At 34.7% G+C, this 15594-nt stretch overlaps 1 protein-coding gene across 3 annotated transcripts in view; it reads left to right on the top strand.

The window, feature by feature from the left end:
• Pex1 (peroxisomal biogenesis factor 1) overlaps nucleotides 1-12418 on the top strand; it is a 47841-nt gene extending 35423 nt beyond the window's left edge. Inside the window, exons 18-24 of one of the 3 annotated variants that reach the window (XM_027919892.2) lie at nucleotides 3408-3550; nucleotides 3650-3753; nucleotides 4564-4740; nucleotides 5974-6204; nucleotides 8614-8811; nucleotides 9105-9238; nucleotides 12060-12418. In XM_027919892.2, the coding sequence (XP_027775693.1) occupies nucleotides 3408-3550; nucleotides 3650-3753; nucleotides 4564-4740; nucleotides 5974-6204; nucleotides 8614-8811; nucleotides 9105-9238; nucleotides 12060-12144 (1072 nt within the window). In that variant the 3' untranslated portion in view covers nucleotides 12145-12418. Of the gene's footprint in view, nucleotides 1-3407; nucleotides 3551-3649; nucleotides 3828-4563; nucleotides 4741-5973; nucleotides 6205-8613; nucleotides 8812-9104; nucleotides 9239-12059 lie in introns of those variants that run through there. The other 2 variants (XM_071612273.1, XM_071612280.1) reach the window with 2 other exon arrangements.
• Nucleotides 12419-15594: the final 3176 nt, after the last annotated feature.

Genomic DNA, 15594 nt, shown 5'->3' with positions numbered 1-15594 from the left:
TGTTTTTTATAGTACTGATGATCAAACCCAGTGCTCACATACAATAGATAAGCACTGTACCACTGAGCTATATCCATTGTTTTTTGAGAAATACTGTTTGAAACATATGATTTATGTAAATCATTAAAAAACTAAAGGACTAATATTCTGTTTCACAAAAAAATGCTATTAAAATATGAAACATTTTCAATATTAAATGTTATAGATTATTTGGTTTTATAATAGAAATATTTCAAGCCAGGGTTGTGGCCCAATGATAGAGCACTTGCCTGGCAAGTACGAGGTACTAGGTTCAAATCTCAGCACCACATAATAAGTAAAATAAAGTTATTATGTCCATCTACAACTACAAATATTTTTAAAAAAGAAATATTCCTAAACATGGAATCATAAGTAGTTTTATATATATATATATATATATATATATATATATATATATATATATATATATATATATATAAATAAAGAAGTCTCAGAGAAAATTCTTACATGAAACAAATAATTATTCCTGATTTATCTCTTTATTTTTTAAGTTCCAAATTATTATTATTATTATTTTTTGGTACCAGGGATTGAACTCAGGGGTGTTTAACCACTGAGCCATATACCCTTCTCTTTTTTTGTATTTTATTTAGAGACGGGGTTTCACTAAGTTTCTGAGGCTGGCTTTGAACTCGAGATCTTACTGGCTTAGCCTCCCAAGCCACTGAGATTACAGGCATGTGTCACTGTGTCCAGCCAAATTATTTTTCCAATTCTAATTTGTCTTTTATAAATCAAGATTCCATATGACCAATTTAATTAAAATAAAATAACTATTACTGAATCTGCATAAAATGCATATAAATACAGAACATAATATTTAAGGATAAAAATAATTATTCATGTAAGATACAGTTATGAAGATTTCAAATTAATAAGTCTGTTCCATTCTTCTAAAAATTTCATTTTAAAGTATTTAAAATTTATTAAGTATTTAAATTTTATTTTAAAGTATGCAATTAAGAGGATATATATGGACTGGGGTTGTAGCTCAGCGATTGAGCACTAGCCTCACACACATGAGGCACTGGGTTTGATCCTCAGCACCACATAAAAAAGTAAATAAATAAAGATATTGTGTTCATCTATAACTAAAAAAAAGATTTTTTTAAAAAAGGATATATATAACATAACCTGTATAGTTCTATATCATGTACAACCAGAAGAATGAGAACTTATACTCCATTTATGTATGATGTGTCAAAATGCATTCTAGTGTCATGTATAACTAATTAGAACAATTTTTTAAAAAATCAAAGAGGATATATATAGAATATATATGTAGTTTATAAAATAATAATAAAATGGACATTTACATATCCACTACCCAGTTTAAGAAATAAAACGTTATCAGGAAAAAGCATTATTAGAGATAAAGATAGTCACTACTTCTTGATAAAAATTCACTTCACCAAGAAGACATTTTAATTCTAAAATTGTACCCAATAATAAATAGAGCTTCAAAATATTTGAAGTAAAAATTGATTGAGGAGAAATTGACAAATTCACCTTCATAGTAATAGATTTTAACACAGTTCTCAATAATTATTGGATTGAAGCAAATAGAGCAGTAAAAGTGAAGAGATTTGAACAACATAGTCAAAAATTGATCAGTATATTTAGAACATGCACTCAATAAGTAGAAAATATGCCTTCTTTTCAAGCCCAATTGAACATTTTTAAAAATTGATCATATATGAAACCATACACGTAGCAATTGCAGTAGGTTTCAGAAGAACAGTATCATGTAGACTATTCTGAAAATATAGTTGAGTTAAAATAAGTAATAAAAGATTAATCTCTCATTTATTTTTTTAAAAATTATCTATTCTAAATCATAGGTTAAGGAAAAAATTACAATGTGGATACTTAATATCCAAATCATGGTGAAAATAATGCCAGTTTAAAATGTGAGATGTTATAAAACTAATTTCAAGGTAAATTTGTAGCATTAAGAATTTAGAAAAGAAAAAACGGTTGCAAGTTAATCACTTATGTATCTGTCTCAAGAAATTGGGAAAATTATAGGTATAAATAGAGAAAAAAGATAAACAAATTTAAGTTTTAAAAAAAGCAGATAAAAGGGAATAATAAAGACAGAACAAAATTTCATGAACTAGAAAACAATTCAGTTGACAGGTTCACCAAGCCAAGTTATTTTAAAAAATTAATGGATCTCAAGCAAGTTTAATTGAGAGGAAGGAAAGGAACTGTGAGTAAACAGTATTAAGGCTAAAAGGAGAGATGTGACTAAAATATACCCGAAATGGAAAAGAGAATAAAGGAATGTCATGAAAAACTCTATGCTAATATAGTTGAAAATTTAGGTAACATAGATGAAAATGCAGTTGACTAAAATTGAGCAAAGAAGAAACAAAATCTCAATAGTCCTTTAACTAGAAAAAAATGAGTCTCTAGTTTAAAAATCTTTAAGTGTTAGTGTTCCAGGAGAATTTTGCCAAACATTTTAGGAACAGATATTCCAGGGTGTTTTGTTTGTTTGTTTTTATTTTTGGTAGTTGTGTATGGACAACAGGCCTTTATTTTATTTGTTTGTTTTTGTGTGGTACCGAGGATCGAACCCAGTGCCTCACACATGCTAGGCAAACGCTTTGCTACTGAACTACAGCCCCAGCCCTCCAGGGTGTTTTTAACCCCAGAAAATGTTGTCATTTATTTAATGATTTATCTTTTGGTTTTTTTCAGTCATCAAGACATGCATTTTTATATTGGGGACTAATCTCTAAACATTCTAGTCCACCTGTTGCTAGAGAATGGAATTAACGTTCTCTTCTTTTGAATTAGTTAATAAAATTAAGAATCAGGGATTAGGGGTGCAGCTCAGTAGTAGAGCCATGCTTAGAGTGTAAGAGGCCCTGGGTTCAATCTCCAGGACCAAAAAAAAAAAAAATTGAAGTTCAAATTAGAAAAAGAAAAGTAAAATAAGTAAAAAACACTTTTCAGAGATCCCTTACAAAATAATATGAAAATAATGAATTTGCCAACTTTTGAATGGACAAAAGAAATGAGTTGAACTTCACAAAAGAAGTAAAATAAGCAGATTGAAAAATCAAAGAAGTATTTTATTTATAGACTAAGACTTGGAGTTTTAGTCTCTTGTCTAGAAGGCATGGTCTTAGACAAAGACCTTGACCTCTCTTATTACCCAGTTTACTGAAAATGAGGATAATTACATATGACTGCCTTCTTTAAGGGTTTATTGTGAAATTAAAATAAATATATGCATGCATGTATAAACTTATATATTCATCTATTTACCTAATTAGTTTGGGAACTCTGAAGCCCTGTTCACATATTCATTGTTTTTTTGTTTTGTTTTGTTTTATTTTTGTGTTTTTTTGTAGAGCACAGGCTGCAAAGCCCTGCATTCTTTTCTTTGATGAATTTGAATCCATTGCTCCTCGAAGAGGTCATGACAATACAGGAGTTACAGACCGAGTAGTTAACCAGTTGCTGACTCAGTTGGATGGAGTAGAAGGCTTACAGGGTAACCATTGTAAATACAAAAGTACTCTGTTGTAACAAAATTTTATCAGGTGTTAGTAAAAAAAATAAAAACAAAAAAACCTTGTTTTTTCTCCCTCAGGTGTTTATGTGTTGGCCGCTACTAGTCGCCCTGACTTGATTGACCCTGCCCTGCTTAGGCCTGGTCGACTAGATAAATGTGTATACTGTCCTCCTCCTGATCAGGTGACAATTTCATATTTAGAGTCCAAAACCCAACAAATGCTTCACTCTTTCCTTGTGAACTTTACTTCTGCCAGGTAATAGCAATTGTCCTTAGAAGACCAGCTCTCTTAGGCAAAGGTTTTAGTCACTATTTGCCCAAAGCATAAAAAGATTCTGAGTGAGATGCAAAGACTCTCTCTGGCCCAGCCATTTCCATCTAAGTCTGAAAACTTTTTGTAATTCTTAATGGTAACCAGCTGGAAAAAGGCAAGAAATCTGAAGTCTTACCTGTCCACATTCTCTGTGTTCAACAATCACACATCCCATTTTCCTATTAAAAAAAACTGATAACAGAATCAAACATGAAAGCAAGCATGTAATTCATGACAGAGAGGTGATTTTTCAGGTGTTCCTAGTTAGTGTTGTGTCAACTATAGTTTTCAGATTTAGAAATTAGTGACTGAATGAAAGAATAAGTAGACAAATGTATAGTCAGAGGTATAAAATATCTGAATATATGTCACATGTTACTTAAATTATTATAAGTTTCTTTTATTGGCACATTTGCCCAAATTTAGAAAATAACCACAGTCTCAGTAAGAAATTATTCATACTGAATATCTGAGAATGTTGATTTTATTCATTTTCCTGTTTCCCTTCTGTTAGGGGGAAGTTCCAAGGAAGATAGGTAGTAGACTTGTAGTACCTTGCTCAACTTAATTGTAAAGCTTGTTACATGTGCAAAGTTAATTCATTAAAAAGTTATAAAATACAACTTAAGATAATATTTAATTTTCTTTTTTATTTGTTAATTAGTTTTTCTTCCTTCAGGTGTCACGTCTCGAAATTTTAAATGTTCTCAGTGACTCTCTGCCTCTGGCAGATGATGTGGACCTTCACCATGTGGCATCACTGACCGACTCCTTTACTGGAGCTGATCTCAAAGCTTTACTTTATAATGCCCAGTTGGAGGCCTTACATGGAAGGCTGCTCTCTAGTGGACTCCAGGTAAGTTATTTGAGTAGATCATTCTGACATTTTATGGGAGAAACAGCAATTCAATGTTAAATTTTCAATCTTGAAAAATACCATTTTTAGTAACTTCAGTACAACTATGTAGAAATTTTTTTACCTTTAAGTTGGATGTTCCATATTTGGATAAAGGTTTTGCAGATATTTATAATTATGAAGAATTTGATATCTGTTTCTTTAACATTACTTTAATATTGGTAGAAATATGCAGATGTTTATAAGTATGTTGTTTAAATTGGGATGTCATGAATTAATATAAACAAAAATAATTCAGGTTTTTAGTTGTTTTTTACTTTAATTTTTTAAGAAATAATTAAAGTTGGACTTTGTGGCTCAGTGGTAGAATGCTCACCTAGCACGTGTGAGGCCCTGGGTTCGATCCTCAGCACCACATAAAAATAAAATAAAGGTAGTGTGTCCAACTACAACTAAAAAATAAATTAAAAAAAAAGAAATAATTAAGTTGTTATTTTTAGTTCAAAGATAATTGTTCCAGTCCAGCCAATAGGAGCCTCTTTTAGATAATATTTGTGCCCTTATGATATGTACTCATCATTCGTTGATCATGTCCTTTCAGACACAAGATGTTCTTTATTTTCTTGTACTTTCTATATCCCAATTCTAGAAACAGCCTTTACTCTAAGGCTGATTTTGATTTCAATTATTGCAGTTGATAATTTGCTACATCAAAGACTTCATCATATATTTTCTAGGAAAGTTTTTCTGTATATTCCTTTCCTCCACATTTTGTTGGAGATGTTTTTTTCAGGCCCTAAAGTTCCCAAGTCAAGTTTTGCTGTTTATTTTGACAAACTTTTGAAGTTTTGTTTTGTTTTTTATCCTCTCTAACAACAACAAAAAAGTGTGTATTTGGAAAGCACTCTGTAGCAGGGTTATTTCATCATCATGGAGTAGAAAAATGTGTGGAAAGGCAGAGACATAAAAATAAAGGCCAGAGGTCTGAGTCCTAGCTTTGTTACAGACTTTTTTGTGGGGAGGTTGACAAGTTATTTATGCATTGTATCTTGTCTTTCCTTATTTTAATATTTAAAATTTTACTGTGTGCTTTACAACCCTTAGAGAATTGAGCTGGTTAGAAAATGCCTAAAGTCTCTTGGATTGCTGTGTTGGAATGCTGTCTGTTGTTATTTATTTCTGAGTTGTGAATTATTTAGATCTTACAACTGGTTCTCCTTTTGTGTATTTTAGGATGGTCGTTCTAGTTCAGATAGTGACTTAAGTCTGTCGTCAATGGTCTTTCTTAACCACAGTAGTGGCTCTGATGACTCAGCTGGAGATGGAGAATGTGGCTTAGATCAGTCCCTTGTTTCTCTAGAAATGTCTGAGATCCTTCCAGATGAATCAAAATTCAATATGTACCGGCTCTATTTTGGAAGCTCTTATGAATCAGAACTTGGCAATGGAACCTCCTCTGATCTGGTATACTGCGTGATCATTCTTACGTAGTTCTGAAATGTGAAATTGTATATTGGTGTAAAGTTGAATGGTGATTTATCTCCTAACCAGCCCCACATATTCTTTCTGGTTGATGGTTCTTCAGTAAAAAGTCTTATTTTTTTAATTAAGCTAGTTGGTAATTTTAATTTCTTTTTAAGAACTTTAAAACAGGCCTGCAAGCAAGGGGAACAAAAGAAGTGGGTAGTTGTAGTTATCTTTTCATTTCTTTCAATTGTTATAGTTAAAGCTTTGTCCCAGGGTTTCATAAACTGACTTCCAGACCATTCACGTATAATTGAATCAAGCCTTTATTAAAGCACACCGGTGGTGGCTGACCAGAACATAAGGCTGTTCCCCTGATCAGCCCCAAACAATTGCAAGGGCACTCTTTATAAGCCTGAAAATCGCAAAAGGGATGTTCAAGGGGTCTAGCCAATGCAAGCAAGCCAGGTTACAGAAGCAGGACAGTGCAGTCAAGCGGAGGGAAGCCTAACCAGTCACAGTTATCCCAGTCACCCCAGTTACAGAAACAGAGTCCCATTACCCTAGTTATAGAAACAATGCCCCATTAGGTAGTTCTGTGTTCTTAAAGGTTTCTATAGCAAAAGGAAAAGACTATCTTGCCCCAGTCATGACTCTTTGGCATGGTTGTTTTACAGGATGAAGTCATAAACCAAAATGGAGTCACATTTGCTCCTACTATCACATTCCCCACTGGTTTTAGTAGGTTTGATGTCAATCTTGCACATCATTAGGCCTCATTTTTGTTTGTTTGTTTTCCTTCCTTCTGTGTCTAAGGGACTATACTGGGCTCGCAAGACCATAAGTCTGACCTCACCTACATTTTTTGTATATGGTTTAGGAAGGTTTTTAAGAGGCAGGGTCCTACAGTAATACCAATCAGGAGAAGGACTAGGGGCCCAACTATGGCTGAAATGATGGAGGACAAGGGGACCATGAGAACAGGTTTTGGAACCAATTGCCTGAAGTTTCTAGTGCTTCATCTCTTTCCTTTAACCTGTTTCTCACAAGCGCAAAATTGTTCTTTATTATCCCAGAATGGTTTGCATAGAAACAAGTTTCTCCTGGAGCCATACAAAGTCCTCCTTATTTCAGAAAGAAACCATCTAGACCTCATCTGTTTTGTAAGACTATTTCTGTCAGAGACTCTAGTGAAATCTTTAGTTTGGAGATTGACCTTTCTAGTTTTCCTAAATCTATATCTATTTGATGGCTGAAGGACTTCCCAAACCAGCCAGGAGGGGAACTAAAATGGGACAGCCAGTCTATGTTGATAAATCAGTGGGCCCTGGCCTTTTAATAAGTCCAGGTGTTCTTTTCCTTTTACTCCATCAAAATAGTAGGTTACATACCTCTCTTCCCTTCTGGTTTTAAAACCTTTCTACTTAGCTAAATCATTTTATAGTAAACCTAAATTTTATTATTATAGAATAGTTGAGGATAATGAAAAATTCAATATAATAATGTCAAAAATTCTTGACAACAAAATGTTATTTATTTGTAATTTTTTTCATGGAAAATATAAACAATGAAATAATGTAATCTATCAACAAACAAAGTATTTAAATTAAATGTAAGCAATATCATTGTTTTTCTACTTAATCAAAATAGCACTCAATGGATATCCCCCCCAAAATTAATAGTGGTAACCTTTTTGCTTTACAACATTTTTACATATATTTAGTTACATTTTTTGTACATTTTATTAATTCAGATTTCTAAAAATATGAAAGTTTTTATTCCCACAATTAGTAAGGTATTGTTTTAATTATAGTCTTTAATTCTGTTCTCTGGTTCTTAACTTCTACCTCGAAATGCCCCAGAACCTTTGTATAACTCTCTTTGCCAAAAAGGAAGAGAAAGGCATATTGAAATCTGTCCTTGGTCATTAATGGTGCATTTAAATAGCAAAGCATTTAAAAAACCAAACCCCTATGTTATGGTAGTTTTCAGCCTGTGGTGGTTCTATAATATAGATATTTAGAATACCAATATCTTTTATATTTGCTTAATTTCAGTGAATTAAAAGGTATACTTAGCCAGGGCACAGAAACACATGCATTGTAATCCCAGCGACTCAGGAGACTGAGGCAGGAGGACTACAAGTTTGAAGCTAGCCTTAGCAACTTGAGGAGACTCTTAACAAAGTAACACTTTGTCTCAAATTGAAAAATGAAAAGGACTGGGGATATAAGTCAGTGGTAGAGTGCCCTTGGCCTTAAATCCCTAGTAACCAAAGTGAAAACAAGGTAAATGTCATTGCTATTATGGTTTATTGCTTAAAATGTTTAATTTTTTGTTTGATAAACACATAGTTTTATTTTGTTTTTTTTCTCTCTCTCTTCTTTCATTACTCTTCCTAACATACAGAGCTCACAGTGTCTCTCTGCACCAAGCTCCATGACTCAGGATTTGCCTGGACTTCTTGGGAAAGATCAATTGTTTCCACAACCACCAGTGATTAGAACAGCTTCACAGGAAGGTTACCCAGAACTCACACAAGAACAAAGAGATCAGTTGAGGGCAGATATCAGTATCATCAAAGGCAGATACCGGAGCCAAAGTGGAGTATGGCTTTTTTTTCCCCCCTCATTAAAATTGTTAAAAACTTTTTAAGAATTTGTTTTCCTTTTTTGATACACATTTCTTTGACTTATAAGTGAGCTATATTTATAAACAAGGTACTGAAATGCATTGACTCAGTCAAATGGTTATGTTCTTCCTTGCTTTCAAATAATTTTTAGTTATAGGAAAGAGAATGTGTGATCACCTGAAAAATCTGACAAGAAGAATGATGGGATTGTTAACTTTTTTCATCATATCCCTAAGTTAATTTTTTGTTAATTTGTTCTTTATTGAAGGAGGATGAATCTCTTAACCAGCCAGGACCAATCAAAACCTGTTTATTAGCTATCAGTCAGTCACATTTAATGACTGCTCTTGGTAACACAAGACCATCCATTAGTGAGGATGATTGGAAGAATTTTGCTGAGCTGTAAGTAACAGATTCTTATTTAAGTATAGATATTATCATAGGTGACATCATTATTCACTTAAAGTTCTTGTTTAAAACCAAAAATAATATTTTTGAATATTTAAAGGCCAATTCAACTTTTAATCCCAGCTGTTCAGAAGACTGAAAAAGGAGGAGATTGCAGGTTTGAAGCCAGCCTGGGCAACTTAGCAAAACCCTATCTTAAAAATAAAAAAGGCTGGAGCCAGGTGCAGTGGTACACACCTGTAATCCCAGTGACTTGGGAGGATGAGTCAGGAGGATTGAAAGTTCAAAAGGTGCTTAGGAACTCAGTGAGACCCTGTCTGTAAATTAAAAAAAAAATACAAAATAGGGCTGGGGATGTGGTAAAGTGCTCACCTAGCATTCCTGAATCCCTGAGTTTGATGCCCAGCACTGAAGAAGAAGTGGGTGGGTACTTACAATGAACTGATTCAGTTTTAGAAAGTTTGAAGAAATAAGGAGAAAAATTAAAAGCTGTAAATGATTCTAATTATATGGTAAGATTTGTGAAAAAATACACCTCACTTTCAAAATAATTTTATTTTTTAATATCAGAAACATTTGCTGGGTACAGTGGCACTCAATTGTAATCCCACCAACTCAGGAGGATAAGGCAAGAGGATTGCAAGTTTGAAACTTACTGAGTCCCTAAGCAACTTAGCAAGACCCTGTCTCAAAATAAAAAGGGGTAGGGATGTGGCTCAGTGGTTAAACGGCCCCGGGTTCAATCTCTAGTACAAAAAAACAAAAAACAGTACATTCACATTTTTTCATTTGTTGATCATATTTAGTACATGGGATTTATAGCCTCCTTGTGATTGATTCTTTGTCCACCTTTGAGGCTGAGACTGGTAACCATTCTTTTTTTTTTTTTGATAGTGGGGATTGAACTCGGGGACACTCAATTACTGAGTCACATCCTCAGTCCTTTTTATATTTTTATTTAAAGGCAGGGTCTCGCTGAGTTTTATTTAGAGGCTTGGCACCTCGCTTTTGCTGATGCTGGCTTTGAACTCAAGATCCTCCTGCTTCAGTCTCCTGAGCCACTGGGATTACAGCCATGGCACCACTGCAACCGGCAACTGGGAACCATTCTATATCAATGATTCACATATTTATTTCTGGTTTCTCAAGAAGAAATATTTCGGGGACTGGAGATATACTCAATTGGTAGAGTGCTTGCCTTGCATGCACAAGGCCCTAGGTTCCATCACCAGCACCACCAACCCCAAAAAAGAATAAATATTTGGGGGCTGGGGTTGTGGCTCAGTGGCAGAACACTTGTGTAGCATATGTGAGGCACTGGGTTCAATTCTCAACACCACGTATAAATAAATAAAATAAAGGGGCTGGGTTTGTGGCTCAGAGGTAGAGCACTCACCTAGCATATTTGAAGCACTGGGTTCTGTCCTTAGCACCACATAAAAATAAAATAAAGATATTGTGTCTACCTATAACTATAAAATAAATATTAAAAAATAAAGGTCCATTAACAACTAAAAAATATTAAAAAAAGAATGTTTCAACTCTTAATTTTGCAGTGCTTTGGCGAAGTATATGTGTACACATACATCAGTTACATACTTATTGTAGAAAAATATAAAATCAAAGATGGGAAAAATAAGGAAACAGTAGTTTTCCTTAATTACTTATCTTGTATGCTTATATATTTTTTCTTAACACAATGAGAACACTTCACACATAGTTCTATAGCTGCCCCCCTTTTAAGCCATCCATAATTTTAAGGAGGTTACTACTTTGTTGTTTTTATTTATTTTTATTTATGTATTTATTTAATATTATTTATTTTTATGTGGTGCTGAGGATCAAACCCAGGGTCTCGCACGTGCAAGGCGAGCGCTCTACCACTGAGCCACAACCCTAGCCCCTACTATGTTGTTTTTAAATGTCATTCTATAGTATAGCAATGTCATGATATCCTATTTATGGACGTTTAAATTACTTCCAGATTGTACTGTTATTAGCAGTGTGGTAATTAATGAACATTCTTTAAGATGACTAAATGTTTGCACATACCTTTAAGTATTTCACTGGGATAGAAGTAGAATTGTTGCATTACAAGGTACTCACATTTTTTAACATTTTCAAAATATATTGCCAAATTGCCTTCCAAGAATTACTGTTACAATGTGTATTTCAGCAGCAGAATGTAAGTGCCAGCTCACTAACCCAGGTTGTTGCAGTGTTTTTTCTAACCTTATCCAGTTTCATTGGAGAAAAAAATATATTTTGCTTAATAATTTATATTTCTTTGACTAAACCTATAACAGTTATAATTTTTTATATTATTCATAGCTATTTGCTTTTTTGAGACAGAATTTCACTCAGTTGCCTACACTCACCTCAAACTTGGAATCTTTCTCCCTCAGCTCTCTGAATAGCTGGAATTACAGGTGTGCGCCACTGTACCTTGCACCATTTGTATTTTACCTTTTCCAACTTGGATCTTCATTCCCTTTGTTCTTTTTTTCTGTTAAGAGTGCAGCTTTGGAATTTCATTTGTAAGCATTTTAATTTTTTCTAGTTCATTATTTCTCTTTCACAAAATACAGTTCTAGGCTGGCTGCAGTGGCATGTTCCTGTAGTCCCCGCTACTTGGGAGGCTGAGGCAGGGAGATCACCTGAGCTTACATGTATGAGGTCAGCCTTGGCAATGGAGCAGACCTCATCTCAAAAAGAATTCACTTGCATATAGGCAATTCTGTTTACAAACAATTCATTATCTTTTTTGTAGTTACATTGTTTACATTTACTAAATATTATCTCTTACTTTTTTAAGGTATGAAAACTTTCAAAATCCAAAGAAGAGAAAAAGTCAAAGTGGAACAATGTTTCGACCAGGACAGAAAGTAACTTTAGCATAAATTATTCTCCTGATGTGTGTGCCTGGGTGCCTGTGAGTGTGTGTGTGTGTGTGTGTGTATGACTTGTCCCTATATTGTGACAGTAAAAAATGGTGTCTGTAAATTTCTTTTTAATTTCACAAATTTGGTTTATCTATAAAACCACAGATCAGTAAATGCTGTGATTATGTAATAATCAGGATTACTTGAGATTAACACTGCGAATAAATGGAGACATTTACAAGATCTGTATTGTATTTCCTATTAAAAATATTTAATAAAATAATAGTGGATAGGTGGTGTTAGTAATTTATTTCTTGTTTGAAGATAATAGAGATGTAATTAAATAAATTTCTTGGAACCCACAGTTGCATATTCAGCATCTTTCTAGCATTTGACATGTTTTGTGCTGAGGAACTTTTTTAATATTCTGGAGAAAAAATATTCTATTATCTGCCTTTCTTATTTCAGGAAGTATGGAATGTATACACAGTTCAAATAAATTTAATTAGCCCTTCAACCAGAAATAATTTCATATCTCCCTGACAAACCACATCCAGCTCCAAGTCTTGGGTCTTTGAATGATATCTCTTCCTCTCTCAGTTGCAGTATAATTTTATCTTGATATTGTTAAGTCAATCACCATCAGTACAAACTATGTTCTGACATTAAACTGTGGTAATTGGGTAAGGGAAAAGGAAAAAAGAAGAAAATTAATTAAAACATACAAAAAATATGTGAGGCATCAATGAAGGATGTACAGGCAGTAACCGTTGCTCTTTCTGTAGCTAATCATGAGGCCATGGCTGATATTTTTTTAGTTCTCTGCTTCATTGTTCATCCTGTGTTCCTCTGAGTTTAGCTAGTGCATCAGTGGATTAGAGACCTTTCCCAGGTGGATGACCCAAAACCTTTCCCATCTGAGCGATTGGTAGGCCTTCCTGTCTTAAGGCTACAGAATTTTCCATTAAATTTTGTCATAGTTCACAAGGTTCTATCCTTACTTTTCCCATCACTAATTGTGTATAAGCAACTTTGTATATTCCTATATTAGAATCAGTTCACTGAACCAGTATCATAACCCTTCCCTGTAAAAGTGTTGTTCTTGGTTACCTCTAAACCAGCAAAGCCTACAGTCACAGAGAACAGAAGCAATGATTTTGTGGGTCACTGGGTATGAAGCTAAGGCCATTCTCCCCTGCCCTTTGGTTCTCAGATCCTTGTATTAGGACCGTGGTCACTGGTTCACAGCATATGCTAAATACACTGCATCTTGTAGGACAGTACTCCAGCCTCATAAACGAGTTGTCCTCACAAAAGGTCAGCTGTTTCAGGACAGTAAATGTTTATGTTCAATCCAGTGAATTCCATAAGTCGCCTTCTGACTTACTCTTCACTACAGAGTAAGTGACGTGATCAGAAGCCATTTTCGTATGGCGACATATCAAAAATGTAAAAGCATTAGTAAGTCAATGAAATGTGGTGTTGGCAAAAGTTCAGAGGACAAATTTTAGACAAACTTAATCCAATTCCAGGATGTATCCCTGCCATTGTGATAGGATAGAGTCAGTTATAATCAACCAGCAAGAGGTGTGGGCTGGTCCCCCTAGGTTGTGGACATACAGGGTGGTCACTGCTGCTGTCAGGACTGAGAGGTGGTCCACTTGAGGCCATGCAGGGCCTCATCCCTGCCATCTTAGCCACTTTGTACATGGATCTATTCAACAAGCACTGGGGTGGCAGGAAAAGAAGGCTGATTGACATTCATAAAGAGGTCATCTTGACCCCGATGATTAAAGTCACTAAAGGCTTTTAGCTGAGCATTCCCCTAGGACAAAAATATTCTCTGGCCTCATTCCAAGAACTCTTGACCATATCTTTCCTCCAGCCAGTCATTCTCTTTCCAAGTTAATGACAGTCTGGTTATAAGCTACGATCTATGAACCACCATACATTTTTAAAAATTTATTTTGTAGTTGTAGGTGGACAGCATGCCTTTATTTCATTTATTTTTATGTGGTGTTGAGGATTGAACCCAGTGCCTCACACATGCCAGGCAAGACTGAGATACAGCCCCAGCCCCCAGCAAATATTTTTATAGCTGACATTTCTTTCTTCTAATATAATTCTAATATAGGTTGTTCAAAAATTCTGCTCCTGTCGGCACAAGAAGTTATGGTATGCACAGCAGCATCCTTCAATACTTCCCTTAATTATTTTGAGACTGGAGTTTTGAGATGAGGCTAGATTCCCCTTTACCAATTTCCTTCTGGGTCTTGTCTCACAAATCGGAAGAATAAAATCCCCAGATAATACTGGAAAGGAGGAATAAATGGAGTAGGATTTATTTAAGTGAGAAGAGATAGAACTAAAATGTGTGTGTGTGTGGGGGGGGGTGATGGCCTGACAACAGGAAAACCAATTTTGATGTGCTAGTTTAGGGGCTTATGTGGTTTGGGGATGTGAGAATTGATCAAAATCTATGTTAATCAGACATTGAAAAAGTATCAAGGCTATTGGTTGTGTCCTTTAGCCTGAGGGTTTTTTCTTTTTATTTATTCTAATTTGTTATATATGATACCAGAATGCATTTCAATTCATAGTACATATATAGAGCACAATTTTTCATGTCTCTGGTTGTACACAAAGTCACATCTTCATACATGTACTTAGGGTAATTATGTCTCATTCCACCATCTTTCCTAAACCCATATCCTGTCCCTTCCCCTCCCTCCTCCATAGCCTGAGTTTTAATCCTTCCTGTAACTCCCATTTGGGTTTATTCCCACCTTCCATCTTCCATCTTTGTCTCTGGGACAAAGGAGTTGGCTGGAGTGTTCCCACAGGTAAGCCTCATGGTCTTTTACATTTGAAATAGGCCTTGATGGTGCCCATTAATATTTCTAAGGGTTAGCCTCCTGGACTCTGCCTTTGAATAGACGTTAATTGGGACCCATTACCCATTGCCTGACCATTATTTTATTCTTTTTCAATTCTGATTTGCTGATTTTTTAAAATTAAAAAATTTACCATATCCAGTTGTCTGTATGCTACTTTGCAATTCTTGTCTGCTTTTCTCACCACAATAACTTAGGATGTGACCTCTCACACTCATACTTATTTCTCAACTAAATCTGTCTACAAACAGTGTGTATCTTTGAAAAATGATTTTGTGCAGATTATGAGCCACAGTAACATGTACGATAAAATTTGCACGTGAACAACCTTGGCTTTATTCACAGAATCAAATCATATTTACCTAGAAATGTTCAGCCTATAAAGCCCAACATGAATGCTTTGGAAACATCTATTGCATCATTCCGATGCTCAGGTTATTAACATGCCTGGCTTGCTCCCTTACCTAAGCCCTGCACCTAAAGATGCTGGTAGGAGTCTCCAGCTGCTATAAAGAAGGATGCCTTTGCGGTGGCCTTTCTCCAGGTTGACTTTGCACAGCCTGCCCCCACTTTA

The sequence above is a fragment of the Marmota flaviventris genome, chromosome 1 (assembly GCF_047511675.1).
Source record: "Marmota flaviventris isolate mMarFla1 chromosome 1, mMarFla1.hap1, whole genome shotgun sequence".
NCBI classification, from domain to species: Eukaryota; Metazoa; Chordata; class Mammalia; order Rodentia; family Sciuridae; genus Marmota; species Marmota flaviventris.
This window is presented reverse-complemented; position numbering and strand designations above follow the sequence as displayed.